Source organism: Salmo salar, chromosome ssa13, assembly GCF_905237065.1.
Source record: "Salmo salar chromosome ssa13, Ssal_v3.1, whole genome shotgun sequence".
Lineage (NCBI taxonomy): Eukaryota > Metazoa > Chordata > Actinopteri > Salmoniformes > Salmonidae > Salmo > Salmo salar.
In genome coordinates, this window is record NC_059454.1 from 58,971,196 (window position 1) to 58,991,073 (window position 19,878).

General features: G+C 41.8%; 1 protein-coding gene across 1 annotated transcript; it reads left to right on the plus strand.

Moving 5' to 3' along the window:
• Window positions 1-293: 293 nt before the first annotated feature.
• On the plus strand, window positions 294-18,821 carry LOC106567608 (sodium- and chloride-dependent GABA transporter 2-like). The gene is made up of 14 exons (XM_014137116.2): window positions 294-666; window positions 1,010-1,144; window positions 1,681-1,821; window positions 2,695-2,782; window positions 2,886-3,018; window positions 6,094-6,228; window positions 8,639-8,742; window positions 9,209-9,333; window positions 11,715-11,827; window positions 12,122-12,259; window positions 14,078-14,180; window positions 14,320-14,420; window positions 16,951-17,121; window positions 18,391-18,821. The coding sequence occupies exons 1-14, from the start codon at window positions 471-473 to the stop codon at window positions 18,541-18,543; spliced, it is 1,836 nt and encodes a 611-aa protein (XP_013992591.2). The 5' UTR covers window positions 294-470; the 3' UTR covers window positions 18,544-18,821.
• Window positions 18,822-19,878: the final 1,057 nt, after the last annotated feature.

Here is a 19,878-nt window from a genome sequence, read left to right on the forward strand (position 1 = left end):
AAATCACATTTTACGAAGATAAATTGTAGAAATAGGTGGGCTTTATGACTCGCCCTATCTCTTCTACCTCTCTTTTCACCCGCACACACGCACGTGCACACGTTTACGAAACCACACAGCTCTCTCTTTCTCTCTCTTTAAAAAAAATACCCCCCCCCCTCTCTCTCTCTCTCTCTCTCACACACACACACACACACACACACACTTACTAAACCACACTCCCTCAGCCCCCTCTCTCGCCACTGCTCTTTCAATCTGCCAGTTTCATTCATACCTGAGATGATGAGGATTGGTCCTGCACAGTTTTCCTCTAATCCCACCCTTGACCCCATTTAGGACAGGATTGGTGGGTTTTGTTTACACACATATATCCTGTCTATATAGACCTCCGACCGTGCCAACGTCAGCTACAACTTCTCAAATCCAAGGAAAACTTTACTTACGCAACCTAAAAAGTATCGGGCACCACCATGAACTACAACGAGAAGAAAGACCCCAAACTGCAAATGATGCCCAGCACAGCCAATGGCCAAGCAAAACTAAAGGAGCTGGAAGCGAGGGGAAACTGGGAGAGTAAAGCCGAGTATATTTTAACGGTGATGGGAGCTATAATTGGACCTGGAAACGTGTGGAGATTCCCTTACTTGTGTTACAAAAACGGAGGGGGTGAGTGAAAACGGTCGTCACCAGTTACCACAGCCACAAATTCATAACCCCGCTTATTTCTACAATTTATCTTCTTCAAATCTGATTTTAAACCTAACCCTAAACTTAAATTAAGACCAAAAAGCACATTTTAGTTTCATGAGTTTTTATGGGAGCCCTAGCCAATTAAGACTTTGTGGCTGTGGTAACTAGTGGAAACCAGTAACTAGTGGAAACTCTGATGTTGTCCAATAGTCGGTCATTAGATCGTTCTAGAGCAATGCATTTGATACACTGTGCGTAATTTCGTTAACAGTGACATTTGCGCATGTCTTGATTTACCAGATTTTTTCGTGTCTGGCAGGTGTGTTCTTCATTCCATATGTTTTGTTCTTGGTGACGTGCGGGATCCCGCTATTCTTCCTGGAGACTTCTCTGGGACAATACACCAGCCAGGGAGGAATAACATGTTGGAGAAAGATTTGTCCGCTATTTGAGGGTAAACCTTTTTATGTTGGCGCATGGGGAAACATCGAATACTTCTTTTCATACATCGTTATGGCAGAACGCACAGACCTGATCAGATTAGCTGCACCCCAGTACTAGCAGTGTTTATTAGAATTACATCATCTTCTTACTGTTCTACATTTCTTAAAATTAAAATGTCAGGAGATTTTCATGTCATTGTTTGGTCCATCTCTCCAGTAATTTTGGCCTTGTATCTTTTTATCCTAACTATTCTGTAATTTATCAACAAAGGCCCATCGGTGCTCAAGAAAATGCCCAACGTATGCACGGGTTTTCCAAGTCGGGACCCCAATGAATGACATACAACTTATTATATGCGTCGTACGAACAGTAGAAAGTATAGCACACGAATTACAGTGTTGGTTTTGGTCAAGTTAAACCCTACATTTAATCTACTTGTATGTTTTTATTTAATATATGTACAGCTACAACCATTTTGGGACAATTAAGATTTTCACAATCTGTATTAAAATGGTGCTGAATGCTAAAACATGGTATTTTCCACAGGTATGGGCTACGCCTGTAACCTTGTCATCTCATTCGGTGCCATCTCCTACATTGTGATCTTGGCATGGGCCTTTTTCTATCTCTTCTCCTCCTTCAGTGCAGAGCTACCCTGGGCAAGCTGCGGAAACTGGTGGAACACTGGTAAGAGACTCAAAGACTCAATCATGGACACTCTTACTGACAGTTGTGGCTGTTTCGCGTGATGTATTGTTGTCTCTACCTTCTTGCCCTTTGTGCTGTTGTCTGTGCCCAATAACGTTTGTGCTTCTACAATGTTGTGCTGCTACCATGTGGTGTTGCTAACATGTTGTTGTCATGTTGTGCTGCTACTATGCTGTGTTTTCATGTGTTGCTGCCATGCTATGTTGTTGTCTTAGGTCTCTCTTTATGTAATGTTGTGTTGTCTCTCTTGTCGTGGTGTGTGTTTTGTCCTATATTTTTCTTTTTATTTCATTTATTTTTCTTCCCAGCCCCCAACCCCGCAGGAGGCATTTTGCCTTTTGGTAGGCCGACATTGTAAATACGAATTTGTTCTTAACTGCCCTGGCTAGTTAAATAAAGGTGAAATAAAAATAAATAAAATAGAATGAGGCATGGGGAGAGGTCATAAGAGGCATGGGGAGGGGTCAAAGAGTTTGAGTTACCAGTGTACAACATTAATTAACAACAGAGAGGGACCATAACTGGAAGTTAACCAAAGTGAATTTGGTGGAACATTCCTTTGTAATTATTACATTTGTTTATTAAAGTTTAAGCTGTTGTACCCTGTTATTTTATTCCACAAACATTTTTTTTAAACTTGTTATCTCATTACCATTAACTATTGCCAAAACAAGGACGATTTAATACCAGGCCTTAAAGTTTGTGATCTAAAATTGTACTTTTTACCAACCTATATCTTACAATATTATACCATGATATGGAGAGGTACAATGTAAGGAGGATCAATCAAAAAAGTTGAATTGTCAGTTTACAATGTGTGTTACATGTACCAAATCAACTTGTCTGCCCTAGACTCATGCATGGACAACAGCAAGCAGAATCACAGCACTAACCTGACATCAAGACAGAATGCCACACTGCCAGTCATGGAGTTTTGGGAGTAAGCAGCCCCCTTACTTTACGCATGTGACGTGTTCAGCAGGATTCCCAAACCTTCTCACCATCTCTCTCTCTCTCTCTCTCTCTCTCTCTCTCTCTCTCAGGCGCAGGGTGCTGAACATTTCTGGGGGGATCGAGGAGATGGGCAGCATTAGATGGGAGCTGGCGCTGTGTCTCCTTCTCACCTGGGTCATCTGTTACTTCTGTGTCTGGAAGGGAATTAAGTCCACAGGCAAGGTGAGACTCAATGAATACTAACTGACCTCTATGAACGTCCCCACTCTATTTCCACAGTGGCATTGTGTGTGACATGCGGTATCACACTATTGTAACTACCACATCTACTGGTTAGAATGTGGTATGGGTATTTTCTTATCTACGTATTTTGTATGTGCAGTACAAAAACAGACAGACATAACAACTGCAACTGATGTCCTTGAGTCTCATGCTTATACCTTCCCAGCAAACATGACCCAATTAGCCCCATGTGGGTATTATGTGGGCACGGGCTAGCCCACACCAACCCAACATGGGCTAGCCCACACCAAGCCCACACCAACCCAACATGGGCTAGCCCACACCAACCCAACATGGGCTAGCCCATGTTGGGTTGGTGTAAGCTTGGTGTGGGCTAGCCCATGTTGGGTTGGTGTGGGCTTGGTGTGGGCTAGCCCATGTTGGGTTGGTGTGGGCTAGCCCGTGCCCACATAATACCCACATGGGGCTAACCAACCGATAGTGATTAGCCCACACCAAGCCCACACCAACCCAACATGGGCTAGCCCACACCAACCGATAGTGATTAGCCCACACCAATCCCATATCAGCCCAACACGGACCCTGTTCTTTTTATGAATGGCTCTGCCCTGGTGTGAGTGGTCAGCTCCACTAAGACTCTGTTCAGCTCCACTAAGTTACATATCACCATAAGAGAACACACTGTGTCTGACGGTGGCTGTAAAACATAATGAAAAGGGAAGGCTGTCACGATTGCCGAGGCGACGTATGTATGGTACTCCATTCACTGTGTGGAAAGCTCCAATCCGGTGTGAATGTCTGTTCCTTTTTTAATAAACAACTCCCAACAGCATGAGAGACCCACTATGAGAGACCCACTATGACCCACTGGGTGGTATCCAAAACATATTACGATTATCAAAAAAGTATGTATGTGTAATGTAACGTTATTAAGCATGGAATGTTAGACTTAAGTGCATGAAAGTGTGAATTCCGATTTGAAATTCAGGTAGCTTTGTGCTGAGCTGTTATTATCTCCAGAGGTTTTGTGTAAGTGTATGAAAGTAAGTATTCTTATTTGAAATCTATGTAGTTTTGTCCTTAAGTTGTTATTGTCTTTTAATGTTCTGTATTATGTCATGTTTTATGTTTTGTGTGGAACCCAGGTAGAGTAGCGGCTGCGTTCATATGTCCAGAGAGGACATATAAAAAATGCTAATAAAAGTTCCCTCATTATGTCGAGCTCACAACTCAATTATCTCATGATCACTACATAACAAAAGTTATTCTGTCGAAATCACAATATGTTTTTCTTGTGATCACGACATAAAAAGTACCACGATTCATCCTTTCATTTGATCAGGTGCACGATAGCTACATCATCAAGCAAGGAGCCCTGCGGCTGCATTAATCGCAATAAGGGGCATTTAAGCCCTGAACGATGCATGACAGGCATCTCCTTCTCCCAGGCTGCGTACCGCCCCCAAGACCATAGTCAATCACATGCAAGGAACAATGCAGCTAACTTGTCTAGTCTTGTGAGCTAGCTTGTTATCTATGCTGGTTGTTAGATTGCATAACTGATATGTATATAATTATAAGGGACACTTATTGTTTTGTGGATTATATTTACATTGTCCACAAAACATAAATGCCCCATGACGGCTTAGATGCCACAAGAGCTCTTAGCTCGAGGTAAGGGCCATTTTAGCGTGCTAACATTCCAATTTATAAATGGATAATGACTGCCAAACACAAATGAAGGCATGGTGTTAGCATTAAATGCACCAACCCTTAGTGTAGCAATTAATAAAAACATACGCCCTGATACACCGTTGTCTCTGCCGCCTTAGCCATATTGTCAATCTATCATCAATGCGTTTACTCCTATTGATAGAGGTAATCTCACGATCTCGACCAAACAACTTTTGTTAAGCCACGATCATGAGAAAATTATCTTGTGATCTCAATAAAACAGCTTTTTATGTCGTGATCATGAAATAAATAATCTCGACATGACAAGGGATTTTGCGTTTTGTAAATAAGGTATTTCTGTTTTTTCTTTTTAAACCATTTGAAAATATGTCTAATATCCTGTTTTTGCTTTGTTATTATGGGGTATTGTGTGTAGATGAATACATTTGATCCATTTTTAGAACAAGGCTGTAATGTAACAAAATATGGAAAAAGTCAAGGGGTCTGAATACTTTCTGAATGCACTGTATGTCCTCTCTGGACTTCCGTATGGGAATCCTAATAAAATACTTAATACTAAGCCATGCTAGAAGAGGGGCTCATTAGAAGATTTGGGGGAATGGTTTGCAAGTAATTATTTTTGTGAAACCATAACTGAGTGTGTTATTCCAGTTTGTGTTCTGTTATGTGATGCCCAATTTTCTGTGCATGTGACATATGAGAAACTAAACAGTTTCTTTTGTAAAAATATATGTAGGATATTAACAACTTGGTTGTCTTTCTGAGTTCAATGTATCTCGCTCCCTAAAAAATACCTTTTAAGGGTCGAAAATGATGCCATATGTGCATTGAACTAAATTGTAATAAATAAATACATTCCTTTTAAATAGCAAAGGCGCATTGGCCCAATGTGGGCAGCCTAAAAGGCCAATATGTTAGCCCGCATTGGGCCCACATGGGCCGATGTGGGCATGTTTGCTGGGTTTTAACTCACCCTTTAAGTCACTGAGAAAACCATATCACCTCAACGTTAAAGATCCTGAGATTTGTTGTTGAGCCTTTTTTCTTCGAGAAAATGTATTCTGTGAGTTATACAGAATACATTTTATTATCTGCTTTTCTATCAACAGGTAAGTCTTTCATAGAAGTCTGTGTTGTCTGCGGTTGTGTTAATTTTGTACTGATTTCTTGGCACAGCATTGTACATATCCGTAAGTTTATCTATAATAGTGCACATTATGACTTATTGTCTAACTCAATGACTTCACTCTGACTCCATATAGTCTCCACCAATTCAATATGACCATAACTCCCTCTACAAACTGACAGGGTTGTTTAGATTACAATGTACTAAGTTATTTCTGTTCTCTCTCCTGTCAGGCTGCTTACTTTACGGCCACATTCCCATATGCCATGCTCCTGATCCTGCTGATTCGCGGTGTCACTCTGCCTGGGGCCATAGACGGCATCCTGTTTTACATTTACCCTGACATCTCTCGCCTCACAGACCCACAGGTAAGCCTACAGTACATGGCTTGACACACACGCACACAGAAACACAGACAACATCATTATAATCATCATCATCACCGGCGATCACTCGGGGTCGAGTTTGATTGTTGTCCTGGTGGATCCTGCTTGTGGGTCTTCAGATGGCTGAAAATGCCAATCCGGGAGCCGCACATTTTGGTGCTGTGTGGGCAAGGTTGAGTAGTAGTGGTGGTGGATGGTGGTTGGGCCTCCTTGATGGAAAGTTTCTTCTTTCGAAGTTGCCGCTTGTCATATGCTGCACGGCGAAGATCTTCATAAGTGCTTCTCCCTCATGGAGAGTTTTCCTCCATGTCGACCTGTCTTTTTACAGTGTCCTCCCAGCTTGAATATGTCTATGTGGCACTTTTTGAGGTTTGTTTTGATGTTATCCTCGTACCGCTTATTTTGTCCGCCAGGGGCACTCTTTCCTTAGTTTAGTTGTGAGTACAGCACCTGTTTTCTGGAGGCAGGAGTTGGGCATCCTGACAAAATGGTCAGTCCATCTGAGTTGGTTTTGAGGGGTGGTGATGCTCTTCATGTTCGGGCCACATCCAGGAAACTGGTGTTTGTGCGCTTGTCTTGAGAATGCTCCACTGGCACAGCTTAGATGGTGGTGTATTAAGTGTTGTATCAGTGTTATTTCCTGGTAGTTGCTGGTTGAAAATACAATACATACTACACAGGACCTTCTGATGCCTGTTTGAATGGGCGTCAGTTTCGGTTTGCATGGTGATGGTTAATAGACCAATAACAAAGAGGGTTCCATATGTCTATGCAAATAACAGATCATATTAAGTTCCCCCCTTCCTCACTCAGACCACTCCCAGACAGTCCTAGCAAAATTCTTGCTTGAGAAATATCTTTTTGCTAAGAAATCTATTTTTGTCAATTTTAATTGAAAACTATTACAGTAAGGTACTTAATTGTTACCCAGAAATGATTTGATATTGATATACAGTAAAAAAAAAAGGCCTGTAAGGTTGAAGAGTATGCCGTCTATTCTGTACAGGATTTGGACTCACTGAGGCAGGTTTTGGCCTGTGAGGTGGAGGATGACAGCGATGAAGTTAGAGAAAAGGGTGGGTGCAATGATGCTGCCCTGTTTTTCTCAAGTTGAACCTTGAAGGGTTCCGTTTCAGTGCCACTGTTACTGAGCACTGTTGCTGACATGTCATACAGCAGTTGCAGTATTCTGGTAAATTTGTCAGGGCAGCCCATTTTTTTTTTTTTAACATAATCAGCATGATGGTTCACAGTGTCAACGGCTTTTGTAAGGTCTATACAGTGGTTGCTTCTTGCAGTTGCCACGCAGTGAAAAATCATGTCCATGGTTTCTCTGTTGGGCGAAAGCCACACTGACATTCTGGGAAAATGTCTTCTGACAGGGAAAGGAGTCAGTTGCCCAGTATGCGGGAATGTGTTTTTCTGGTGATGCCTCCCTCATGTCCACCAAACAATTGTGATGATTAGGGTGTCCCTGAGTTCTGCAGGGATTTCCTCCTTGTCCCAGATCTTGAAGAGCAAGGCATGTACTGTATGTGATCTAGGAGATCTGGCCCACCTTCCTTTAGGATTTTCGCCAGAATCCTATCAGGACCAGCGGCCTTGTTGTTCCTCATCTTCCTGATGGCATCTTGCACCTCCTGCAGGCTGGGTGGTTATCCTATGTCCTCCTTTGTGCTTCACTCTCAACTGCCCTCTCAACCATTGTTTTTCTGTTGAGGAGTTCTTTGAAGTAATCTTTCCAACGGGATTGGATGGATTCATCATCCTTTAACAGCTTTAGACCACCTTTGGAGCGGATTGGGTTTAGGCCGTGGTAACTGGGTCCACATACCACCTTCATGGAGTCGAAAAAGCCTCCGGAATCTCCAGAGTCTGCCAGTTGCTGGATCTCCAGGGCCTTTTCTGTCCATTTGTTCTTTAGTTCCCTTACCCGGCGTTCTTTAGTTCCTTCTTCCCCTGGCGTGAGCTTCTCTTCTAGCTCTGCAGTTGATGTCGCTCTGCCAGGCGCAGGAGGTTCTCCGCTTGGTGTTAATGAGCTGTTCAATTTCTGAGTCCTTCTCATCATTAGGGTGTTCTTGCAGGTGTTGAGGATGGTGGACTTGATCATGCTCCACTGTGTTTCAGTATCCTCATATTCTTTGGGCAGTTTTGCACTGAGAACAGACTGGAGGTGTTGCCGTTTGGTGGCGTCACCCAGACTTTCGACGTCACACACACAAACACACACACACACACACACACACACACACACACACACACACACACACACACACACACACACACACACACACACACACACACACACACACACACACACACACACAAACAAGAATCATAATATCTCCATGAATTTAATGCTATGTGTAATGTGCTATTCATCTCATCTAAGGTGTGGATGGATGCAGGCACACAGATTTTCTTCTCCTATGCTATCAGCTTGGGCTTTCTCACATCCCTGGGCAGCTACAACGGTTACAACAACGACTGCTACAAGTGAGTCATTGGCATAGGGGTGTATAGAGGACACACATGCCACAAACCTGACTTTTTTAGCATGGGCAGCACCATTGAAGTATTTCAGCATTTTAAAGTAGTCAACCGGTTGGGACTTCCTATGAGGGATCACAGGTCAGTAGGAGGGATCAGCCAATGACTTATACTCCTGAGCAAACATTCCTGCACTACAGGTGGTAGTAAACCACCAACCTTAGAGCTGCCCATGCTCTCACAGAAGCAATACATACAAAGATAAGGGGTGTGCCCTCTTTCCAACTCTATGGTCTCCGGAGTGTCAGTGAAACCCACCCCCAGTCTGACTGCTTGACACTGATTAAAAAGAAAGACTGCAGATGTATAGGATTAAGAGACTTTGGGAATCACTCGCAAGTTATAAAGTATCTCCAGGCCAAAGATAGATCACTATTTCCCCTAACATGTAATTTTGTATTTTTTTCCCCAGGGACTGTTTTTACCTGTGTCTTCTAAACAGTGGCACCAGCATTGTGTCAGGCTTTGCAATCTTCTCTGTTTTGGGCTTCATGACCTATGAACAGGGGGTGTCCATTGAAGAGGTGGCTGAGTCAGGTAAACGTTGATACTGTAACAGACAAGAGAGATGGATTTTACCATTAGAATGTTTGACATTATTCCATAGAAGATCATAATGCCGTAAAAGTTAATCCACAATGACTGAAAACTTCTTATAGTAAGTAATCTTCTTAAATAATTTTTTTAATTTGGTTTCTATATGTGACCGACCACCTCGATTCGGTCTTATGTAGCAACATTTGAAATGGTTAGAAACTCAGAGCTACAAAATGGCATATCATACACTACAGTTGAGGAACAATGGGAAAGTAATTCTGCTTTGAAAGTAGATTAATTTGTAACCCCACTTTTGAGAAAATGCTCCTTGAATATTTTCTTCACCTACTGGAGAGCTCTTCTTTGTCTACACCTATTCAGCATCGTTCACACCCTCTTAAGCCTTAGCCCCACCCATCTCTTTAAAGATTCAAATGTGAGGCCATGTGCTAAACAGAGTGAGTAAGGTAGTGTAGTAAACAACCAAAGATTTCAAGACTAAAAGTGGTGAAAGTAAGAGCCTACAATAAGGAAAAATTCCAAGTAAAAATGCACTTTCTCTCTTCTTTGGCCTAAATCCTAATCTGACTTTGGTGCAGGTCATGTTGTTCTTCACATTATCGTTTCTAGTAAACACACACTATATCAAATAAAATCAAAGTTTATTTGTCACATGCACAGGATACAGAAGGTATAAACGGTACAGTGAAATTGTTACTTGCATATATGCATTGTAGCAATATCAAAAATAGAAAGTGTACAGATAAAAATAATGTTTAAATATTTTATCATTATTAGAAGATGCTTGATGTGTCATAAATAATTGCTATAGACACCCCCCAGCCACATCTAGCTAACTGGATGGGACACTATTAGCTAACCAACTCGGTCCAATGTTAGCTAGCTAGCTTTTTCCATGGCTAAACCAACTAGGCACGTAATTTAAACATTTTATTTGTATTTCCAGTTGGCATTCAGGTTTGTTATTAAGGCACATGAAAGTTCACATGTTCCAAAAGGTAGTTCTGCCAAAAAATGCATTTTGATAAATAACAAAAAATAATTACGTTCAAATGCCTCTCCTGTGAAGTAGTGACGTGCGACATATGCCTAGCTTCCTGAAACGGGTCACATATGTGTTTGTTTACTGAGCCATTTGTGTAACAAATTGAACATACAGTATATAATATCTGAGGATATTACATCCGCAATACAGTTAACAAAAAATGTGTCCATTTGTGTGTGTACATTAGAGTTAAATATTTCCCGTTATTTTCCAAATGTTACATCCCGAGAATAACCTCTCTGGGCTAGGTGGGACGCTTGCGTCCCACCTACTCAACAGCCAGTGTAATCCCGTGGCGCGATATTCAAATACCTCAAATGCAAAAACTTCAATTTTTCAAACATATGACGATTTTACACAATTTTAAAGACAAGACTCTCGTTAATCTAACCACACTGTCCGATTTCAAAAAGGCTTTACAACGAAAGCAAAACATTAGATTATGTCAGCAGAGTACCCAGCCAGAAATAATCAGACACCCATTTTTCAAGCTAGCATATAATGTCACATAAACCCAAACCACAGCTAAATGCAGCACTAACCTTTGATGATCTTCATCAGATGACAACCCTAGGACATTATGTTATACAATACATGCATGTTTTGTTCAATCAAGTTCATATTTATATCAAAAAACAGCTTTTTACATTAGCATGTGACTAGCATTCCCACCGAACACTGCCGGTGAATTTACTAAATTACTCACGATAAACGTTCACAAAAAACATAACAATTATTTTAAGAATTATAGATACAGAACTCCTCTATGCACTCGATATGTCCGATTTTAAAATAGCTTTTCGGTGAAAGCACATTTTGCAATATTCTCAGTAGATAGCTCGGCATCACAGGGCTAGCTATTTAGACACCCAGCAAGTTTAGCACTCACCAAAGTCAGATTTACTATAAGAAAAATGTTATTACCTTTGCTGTTCTTCGTCAGAATGCACTCCCAGGACTTCTACTTCAATAACAAATGTTGGTTTAGTCCCAAATAATCCATTGTTATATCCAAATAGCGGCGTTTTGTTTGTGCATTCAAGACACTATCCGAAAGGGTAAATAAGGGTGACGAGCACGGCGCATTTCGTGACAAAAGAATTCTAAATATTCCATTACCGTACTTCGAAGCACGTCAACCGCTGTTTAAAATCAATTTTTATGCCATTTTTATGTTTAGGTTTAGTCCATGTGTTCAGTCAGTGTGTGCACTTATGTGTAGTCAGCGTGCACTGTAGTGACACAAATTGCACAGTGTGCAGTGATTGAGTGTACTCAGTCAGTGTACTCAGTCAGTATGCCTATCTTTGTACAGGTCCTGGGCTGGCATTTATTGTGTATCCTCGAGCAGTAGCCATGATGCCCATGCCTCAGATCTGGTCTGCCTGTTTCTTCATCATGATCATCCTTCTGGGTCTGGATAGCCAGGTAAGTGTCCCTCTTTGTCTCATGCACACTGAAGACTTTTCTAACAACATAAACTTAGTCATTGTCAACTGTTTGTCAAACATGGCTTAACAGGTCTGGGCATAAATTCCGTTTCAATTCAGGAATGAAGTCAACTCCAATTGTATTTTATTTCAATGTGTTTACATTTTTCAATGAGAACATTGAAGTTTATGTCCTGAATTGAAATGGAATTGACCATAACCCTAATGGACATAAACTCAAACTATACATCTAATCTCGCTCTCCCTCTCTTTCTCCCCTCTCCCTCTCTAGTTTGTTGGGCTGGAGTGTTTGATGACATCTGTTGTGGATCTGTTCCCTACCTTTCTGCGCCGTGAGTTCAGGAGAGAGCTGCTGTTGCTGGCTATCTGCACAATATGCTTCATACTGGGACTTGCCCTGGTCACAGAGGTAAGAGACCAATGCATTACCCATACTGTTAGTCTATGACTAGTGCCCAGTGTTTTACCAGGGGTCGTATTCATAAAGCGTCTCAGAGAAGGAGTGCTGATCTAGGGATCATAAACTGATCCAAGATACAGGCCCTTGTCAGGTCATGTTCCTGAACTTGCCCAAGCTGTATGCATACACCCACACATGTTGTTTGTTGGTATGTAAGGTTTGGGAGTAGTGACTATAAGTGTGTATAGGTACAATGCATTCGCAAAGTATTCAAGTCCCTTGACTTGTTCCACATTTTGTTATGTTACAGCCTTATTCTAAAATTGATTAAATAGTTGTTTTCCCCTCATCAATCGACACACAATACCCCATAGTGACAAATCAAAAACAGGTTTTTAGAAATTTTACAAATTAATTCTAAATAAAAAAAACTGAAATATCACATTTACGTACAGTAAGTATTCAGACACTTTACTCAGTACTTTGTTGAAGCACCTTTGGCAGCGATTACAGCCTTGAGTCTTCTTGGGTATGACACTACAGGCTTGGACACCTGTATTTGGGGAGTTTCTCACATTCTTCTCTGCAGATCCTCACAAGCTCTGTCAGGTTGGATGTGGACCATTGCTGCACAGCTATTTTCAGGTCTCCAGAGATATTCGATCATGTTCAAGTCCGGGCTCTGGCTGGGTCACTCAAGGACATTCGGACACCTTTCCGGAAGCCACTCCTGCATTGTCTTGGCTGTGTGCTTAGGGTCGTTGACCAGTTGGAAGGTGAACCTTTGCCCTAGTCTGAGGTCCTGAGCGCTCTGGAGCAGGTTTACATCAAAGGATCTCTCTGTACTTTGCTCTGTTCATCTTTCCCTCGATCCTGACTAGGCTCCCACTCCTTGCCGCTGAAAAACATCTCCACAGCATGATGCTGCCACCACCATGCTTGGCCGTAGGGATGGTGCCAGGATTCCTCCAGACGTGACGCTTGGCATTCAGGCCAAAGAGTTCAATCTTGGTTTCATCAGACCAGAGAATCTTGTTTCTCATGGTCTGAGAGTCCTTTATGTGCCTTTTGGCAAACTCCAAGCAGGCTGTCATGTGCCTTTTTACTGAGGAGTGGCTTCCGTCTGGCCACTCTACCATAAAGGCCTGATTGGTGGAGTGCTGCAGAGAAGGTTGTCCTTCTGGAAGGTTCTCCCACCTCCACAGAGGAACTCTTGAGCTCTGGAGCTCTCCCCCAATTGCTCAGTTTGGCCAGGCGGCCAGCTCTAGAAAGTGTCTTGGTGGTTCCAAATTTGTTCCATTTAAGAACAATGGATGCCACTGTGTTCTTCGGAACTTTCAAAACTCCAGAAGTGTGATGGTACCCTTCCCAGATTTGTGCTTTTGAAACAATCCTGTCTCGGAGCTCTACGGACAACCTTTGACCTCATGGCTTGGTTTTTGCACTGTCAACTGTGAGACCTTATATAGACAGGTGTGTGCCTTTCCAAATCATGTCCAATCAATTGAATTTACAACTGGTGGACTCCAATCAAGTTGTAGAAACATCTCAAGGATGATCAATGGAAACATTGAGGGTCTGAATCCTTATGTAAATAAGATATTTCTGTTTTTATTTTAATAAATTAGCAAAAATGTCTAAAAACCTGTTTTCACTTTGTCATTATGTGGTATTATGTGTAGTTTAATGAGGATTTGTTTTATTTTAATACATTTTAGATTAAAGCTGCAACGTAACAAAATGTGTAGAGAAAAATAAACTTTGGGTATGTTGAAGTGTTGTGTTAGGTGTGGGTGAAGTCATGATAAGGTTTTGTTTTTACTCCAGGGAGGGATGTACCTGCTCCAGCTGCTAGACCACCATGTGTGCAGTGGGACCACCCTGCTACTGCTGGCCATTTGCCAGTCTGTCTGCATTGCCTGGGTCTATGGTGAGTCGTACACTGCCTATAGGTCATAGCAATGTACTCACTTTAGAATAACGCCATCTGTCTGAAGGCAATAGGGAATTCAACCAATGGTGACATGGTGATTTGTGACTTTTTGTGACGTGCCCCCCTTGAACTATAGGTGCTGAACGTTTCTATGGTAACATCAGTGATATGATTGGCTACAGACCTCTGCCTTTGATGAAGTACTGCTGGCTCTACATCACTCCGACAGTGTGCACAGTAAGGATTCAGTAATCAGAGGGCTATTATTAATACTATGCATGCCAGTATCACTTCTTGTTTTTATAAACATTAATGTGTTGGTAATTCCAAATTGTATGCCTAGTCAACTGTCGTGGAAATTCAACACCAGGGACACCTGAAGTCAATATTAAATGAATCATTCTTTATTATCAGCAAGCTGGAGAGGTTCCAACAAACGTAGTGCACCATAGTACAGGTCGGTCGGGAGCCCTGCTGGGGCAGTCCCATTGGTTCTCTTATATACTGCTTACACAGACAAGTTACATTAGCATGATTTACATTGTTCATTATTCATCATTAATTCATCAAACATTTACTTGGATCTACTTCAATTTTGGACACTGTTCCATGTAATGGAAACAGATTATTGTTTTAGATGACATTACCTTCTTACTTAAAACCTGTTGGGGCTAGGGGGCAGTATTTGCACGGCCGGATAAAAAACGTACCCGATTTAAACTGGTTACTACTCTTGCCCATAAACGGGAATATGCATATAATTAGTAGATTTGGATAGACAACACTCTAAAGTTTCTAAAACTGTTTGAATGGTGTCTGTGAGTATAACAGAACTCATATGGCAGGCCAAAACCTGAGAAGATTCCATACAGGAAGTGCCATGTCTGACAATTTGTTCTCCTTCTGCGGCATCTCTATTGAAAATACAGCATCTCTGCTGTAACGTGACATTTTCTAAGGCTTCCATTGGCTCTCAGAAGGCGCCAGAAAGTGGAATGACGTCTCTCCAGTCTCTGGACGAAAAACAGCAGGAGATTTTGTGAGTGGTCAGGCTGAGAACAGTGACACTGGAGATGCGCATTCATGTGAATTCTCCATGTTTTTCTTTCTCTCTGTGCATGAATACAACGTCGCCCGGTTGGAATATTATCACTATTTTACGAGAAAAATTGCATAAAAATTGATTTTAAACAGCGTTTGACATGCTTCGAAGTACGGTAATGGAATATTTTGAATTATTTTGTCACGAAATGCGCTCGAACGTCACCCTTCGGATACTGACCTGAACGCACGAACAAAACGGAGGTATGTGGATATAACTATGGATTATTTCGAACCAAAACAACATTTGTTGTTGAAGTAGAAGTCCTGGGAGTGCATTCTGACGAAGAACAGCAAAGGTAATCCAATTTTTCTTATAGTAAATCTGAGTTTGGTGAGGGCCAAACTTGGTGGGTGTCAAATTAGCTAGCCGTGATGGCCGGGCTATCTACTCAGAATATTGCAAAATGTGCTTTCGCCGAAAAGCTATTTTAAAATCTGACACCGCGATTGCATAAAGGAGTTCTGTATCTATAATTCTTAAAATAATTTATGTATTTTGTGAACGTTAATCGTGAGTAATTAAGTAAATTCACCGGAAGTTTGCGGTGGGTATGCTAGTTCTGAACATCACATGCTAATGTAAAAAGCTGTTTTTGATATAAATATGAACTTGATTGAACAAAACATGCATGTATTGTATAACATAATGTCCTAGGAGTGTCATCTGATGAAGATCATCAAAGGTTAGTGCTGCATTTAGCTGTGGTTTTGGTTTTTGTGACATATGCTTGCTTTGAAAATTGCTGTGCGATTATTTTTGGCAGGGTACTCTCCTGACATAATCTAATGTTTTGCTTTCGCTGTAAAGCCTTTTTGAAATTGGACAGTGTGGTTAGATTAACGAGAGTCTTGTCTTTAAAATGGTGTAAAATAGTCATATGTTTGAGAAATTGAAGTTATAGCATTTGAGGTATTTGTATTTCGCGCCACACGATTCCACTGGCTGTTGACTAGGGTGGGACGCAACCACCTAGCCCATATTAAAGTGGATTTAAAAAGTGATAAGCGTCCCACCTTGCCAAGGGAGGATAAATCACTGGTGTTACCCAAACTATATAATTGATTTAATAATAATTTGAAATGGTTAAAAACATCTCTTATTCAATTATTCATACAGCACCCAGCGCTGACACACACACTTACCCCACCAGACATGCCGCCAGGGGTCTTTTCACAGTCTCCAGGTCCAGAACAAATTCAAGGAAACGTACAGTATTATACAGAGCCATGAGTGCATGGAACTCCCTTCAATCTTATATAGCGCAAGGGAACAGAAAACCTGGTTTCAAAAAACAAAGTAGCACCTCACGGCACAATGCCTCTCCCCCACGTGACCTACTTGTTGTGTGTATGTACTGACATGTATGTGTAGCTGATAGATTCACACACACACACACACCACACACACTACATGTTAATGTTTTTAAATGTATGTAAATTGTAAAGTCTTTTGTCTGTAATGTCTTTTTCGTTACGTGTCAGACCCCAGTAAGACTAGCTGTCTCCATTGGCGTCTGCTTTCCGTACACCTCACTCTCTGTATCTCTCTTACTGCTTCTCTCTCTAGCACGCACACGGTCTTGCCTCATGTCAGATCTCTATGTTGAGAGCGTGAATGTTAATTTCATTTTGTAATGAGTTTCTTTTCTCTCCCAAACCATAGGCTACCTTCATCTTCTCCATAGTCAAGTACTCACCATTGAAGTTCAGCAACACATATGTTTATCCTGTCTGGGCTAACATCATTGGCTGGTTCGTTGCCACTATCTCCCTCTCCTTCATCCCGCTATGGATGGTCTACAAAATGGCCAACGGCAATGGAACCCTGCACCAGGTGAGCTCAAGTCAATACATTTCAACATCTTTAGACAGTCTTGTCTTGTCTAGTTTAGGTTAGACTAGTTTATAGTCACTATGTTTCACATGCGCTCCTAATATGATCCTGCAAGATTATTTTCCTGCTGTGAGAAGCAGGGTCAAATTAAGATCCAAAACTGTAACAGATGTGATCGGACCAAGTAAATTGGCGTCACTCTAAAGCGGAAAGGTGGAAGAAACGAGTCAGGAGTAGGTTTTCTTGATTGAACACAGTTCTCTATTGAGGGATTTTGGTCAATACAAACACTCCAACATAATCAATGAAAATCTCCCAAGGAAAACCATACATCTTCTTCTCCAGATCAAAGAGGAACACAATACAATTATCTTTAAACTATACCAGATGTCACAGGTTTGTCACCATCTTAATGGTTCTTCGTGGTTAGCTTCTCTCTCTTGGTAGTCATCTTCCAGAGATAGGTTTTTTCCCCTTCTTGCTGGTTCCCTCCTCTCTCGTAGGGAAAAGATAATAGGTCATTAGTACCATCAGCTGTGCTTAATTGCCTCTGGTTACCTTGTCGCACATGCCTTGTTGGGCTACTATCCGTGAGCCCAGCCTGCCCTCTGGTGGTCCTTCCACACAGAACAGAACTTAAACCAGTTGGATATGTCAGTAATTGTCATGCCCTGACCATAGAGAGCCCTTGGGGTTCTCTATGGTGCAGTAGGTCAGAGCGTGACTAGGGGGTGTTCTAGTATTATATTTCTATGTTGGTGTTTTTGTATGGTTCCCAATTGGAGGCAGCTGATTATCGTTGCCTCTAATTGGGGATCATATTTAATGTGGTCCTTTTCTCACCTGCGTTTGTGAGATATTGTTTTGTGTGAGTGCAGTCAGCACCACATAGTTCACGTTCATTGTATGTTTATTGTTTTTTGTTTAAGTTTTCACTGCAAATAAAGATGTGGAACTCAACACATGCGGCGCCTTGGTCTGTCCATTATCACGACCATGACAGTAATAGTGATTCGTCAAGCTACACAAATATGACACAAACATGTTGGGGCTGTCAATTCAATTCTTAACACATACAATATTTCTTTTCATGTAGTGTAAATAATTGTAATCAACAACTTAACTTATGTAAACACAGAATACGTTTTCAGTTGTGTCTGCTATTTCAGATCCTTAATTTAAGTTGTTTTCTTTCTCCCATATATACGAGCTGTTATTTGTCACCCATCTCATGTTCGATAATAACAGTTTACTCTTTATACTTCTCAGCGGTTTTCTGTGCTCTGTCGGCCTGTAGACGACCTCCCCGTGAACCACACATGCAGAACAGTCCCTCTTTATCTGGCGACCTCTGACGTCATGAGCTCCAACATGGAGCTGAAGCCTCTCTCCTTCACAGTGGGGGATGAGAACGCACTGTGAACTCTCACAGACTATCAGAGAGAAATGTAAATCTTTAGTCCATCTGCGGTGCCAATGTATAATGTATTGCACATGCAAAAAAATACATGTTTGTTTGTGCTTAGTTTTTACATTGGCAGTGGCGCCATCAAGAAACAGCCACCCTCTTCACCCACACATGCCTTGTTGGATTTTAGTTTGACGTTTGTCTATACAGAGTGATGTGGAGAACACAGACTCAGAGTCATGTACAGTGGGGGAAAAAAGTATTTGATCCCCTGCTGATTTTGTACGTTTGCCCACTTACAAAGAAATTATCAGTCTATAATTTTAATGGTAGGTTTATTTGAACAGTGAGAGACAGAATAACAACAAAAAAATCCAGAAAAATGCATGTCAAAAATGTTATAAAATGATTTGTATTTTAATGAGGGAAATAAGTATTTGACCCCTCTGCAAAACATGACTTAGTACTTGGTGGCAAAACCCTTGTTGGCAATCACAGAGGTCAGACGTTTCTTGTAGTTGGCCACCAGGTTTGCACACATCTCAGGAGGGATTTTGTCCCACTCCTCTTTGCAGATCTTCTCCAAGTCATTAAGGTTTCGAGGCTGACGTTTGGCAACTCGAACCTTCAGCTCCCTCCACAGATTTTCTATGGGATTAAGGTCTGGAGACTGGCTAGGCCACTCCAGGACCTTAATGTGCTTCTTCTTGAGCCACTCCTTTGTTGCCTTGCCCGTCTGTTTTGGGTCATTGTCATGCTGGAATACCCATCCACGACCCATTTTCAATGCCCTGGCTGAGGGAAGGATGTTCTCACCTAAGATTTGACGGTACATGGCCCCGTCCATCGTCCCTTTGATGCGGTGAAGTTGTCCTGTCCCCTTAGCAGAAAAACACCCCCAAAGCATAATGTTTCCACCTCCATGTTTGACGGTGGAGATGGTGTTCTTGGGGTCATAGGCAGCATTCCTCCTCCTCCAAACACGGCGAGTTGATTTGATGCCAAAGAGCTCCATTTTGGTCTCATCTTACCACAACACTTTCCCCCAGTTGTCCTCTGAATCATTCAGATGTTTATTGGCAAACTTCAGACGGGCATGTATATGTATTCTTGAGCGCCTTGCGGGCGCTGCAGGATTTCAGTCCTTCACGGCGTAGTGTGTTACCAATTGTTTTCTTGGTGACTATGGTCCCAGCTGCCTTGAGATCATTGACAAGATCCTCCCGTGTAGTTCTGGGCTGATTCCTCAACGTTCTCATGATCATTGCAACCCCACGAGGTGAGATCTTGCATGGAGCCCCAGGCCGAGGGATATTGACAGTTCTTTTGTGTTTCTTCGAATAATCGCA

Bases quoted from the DNA above. Each gene is read 5' to 3' on its own strand.
- LOC106567608 (XM_014137116.2), top strand. From the start codon at position 471: ATGAACTACAACGAGAAGAAAGACCCCAAACTGCAAATGATGCCCAGC. The intron at 3,019-6,093 runs GTGAGACTCAAT...CTCTCCTGTCAG, and splicing joins GAATTAAGTCCACAGGCAAG to GCTGCTTACTTTACGGCCAC. The intron at 9,334-11,714 runs GTAAACGTTGAT...ATCTTTGTACAG, and splicing joins TGAAGAGGTGGCTGAGTCAG to GTCCTGGGCTGGCATTTATT.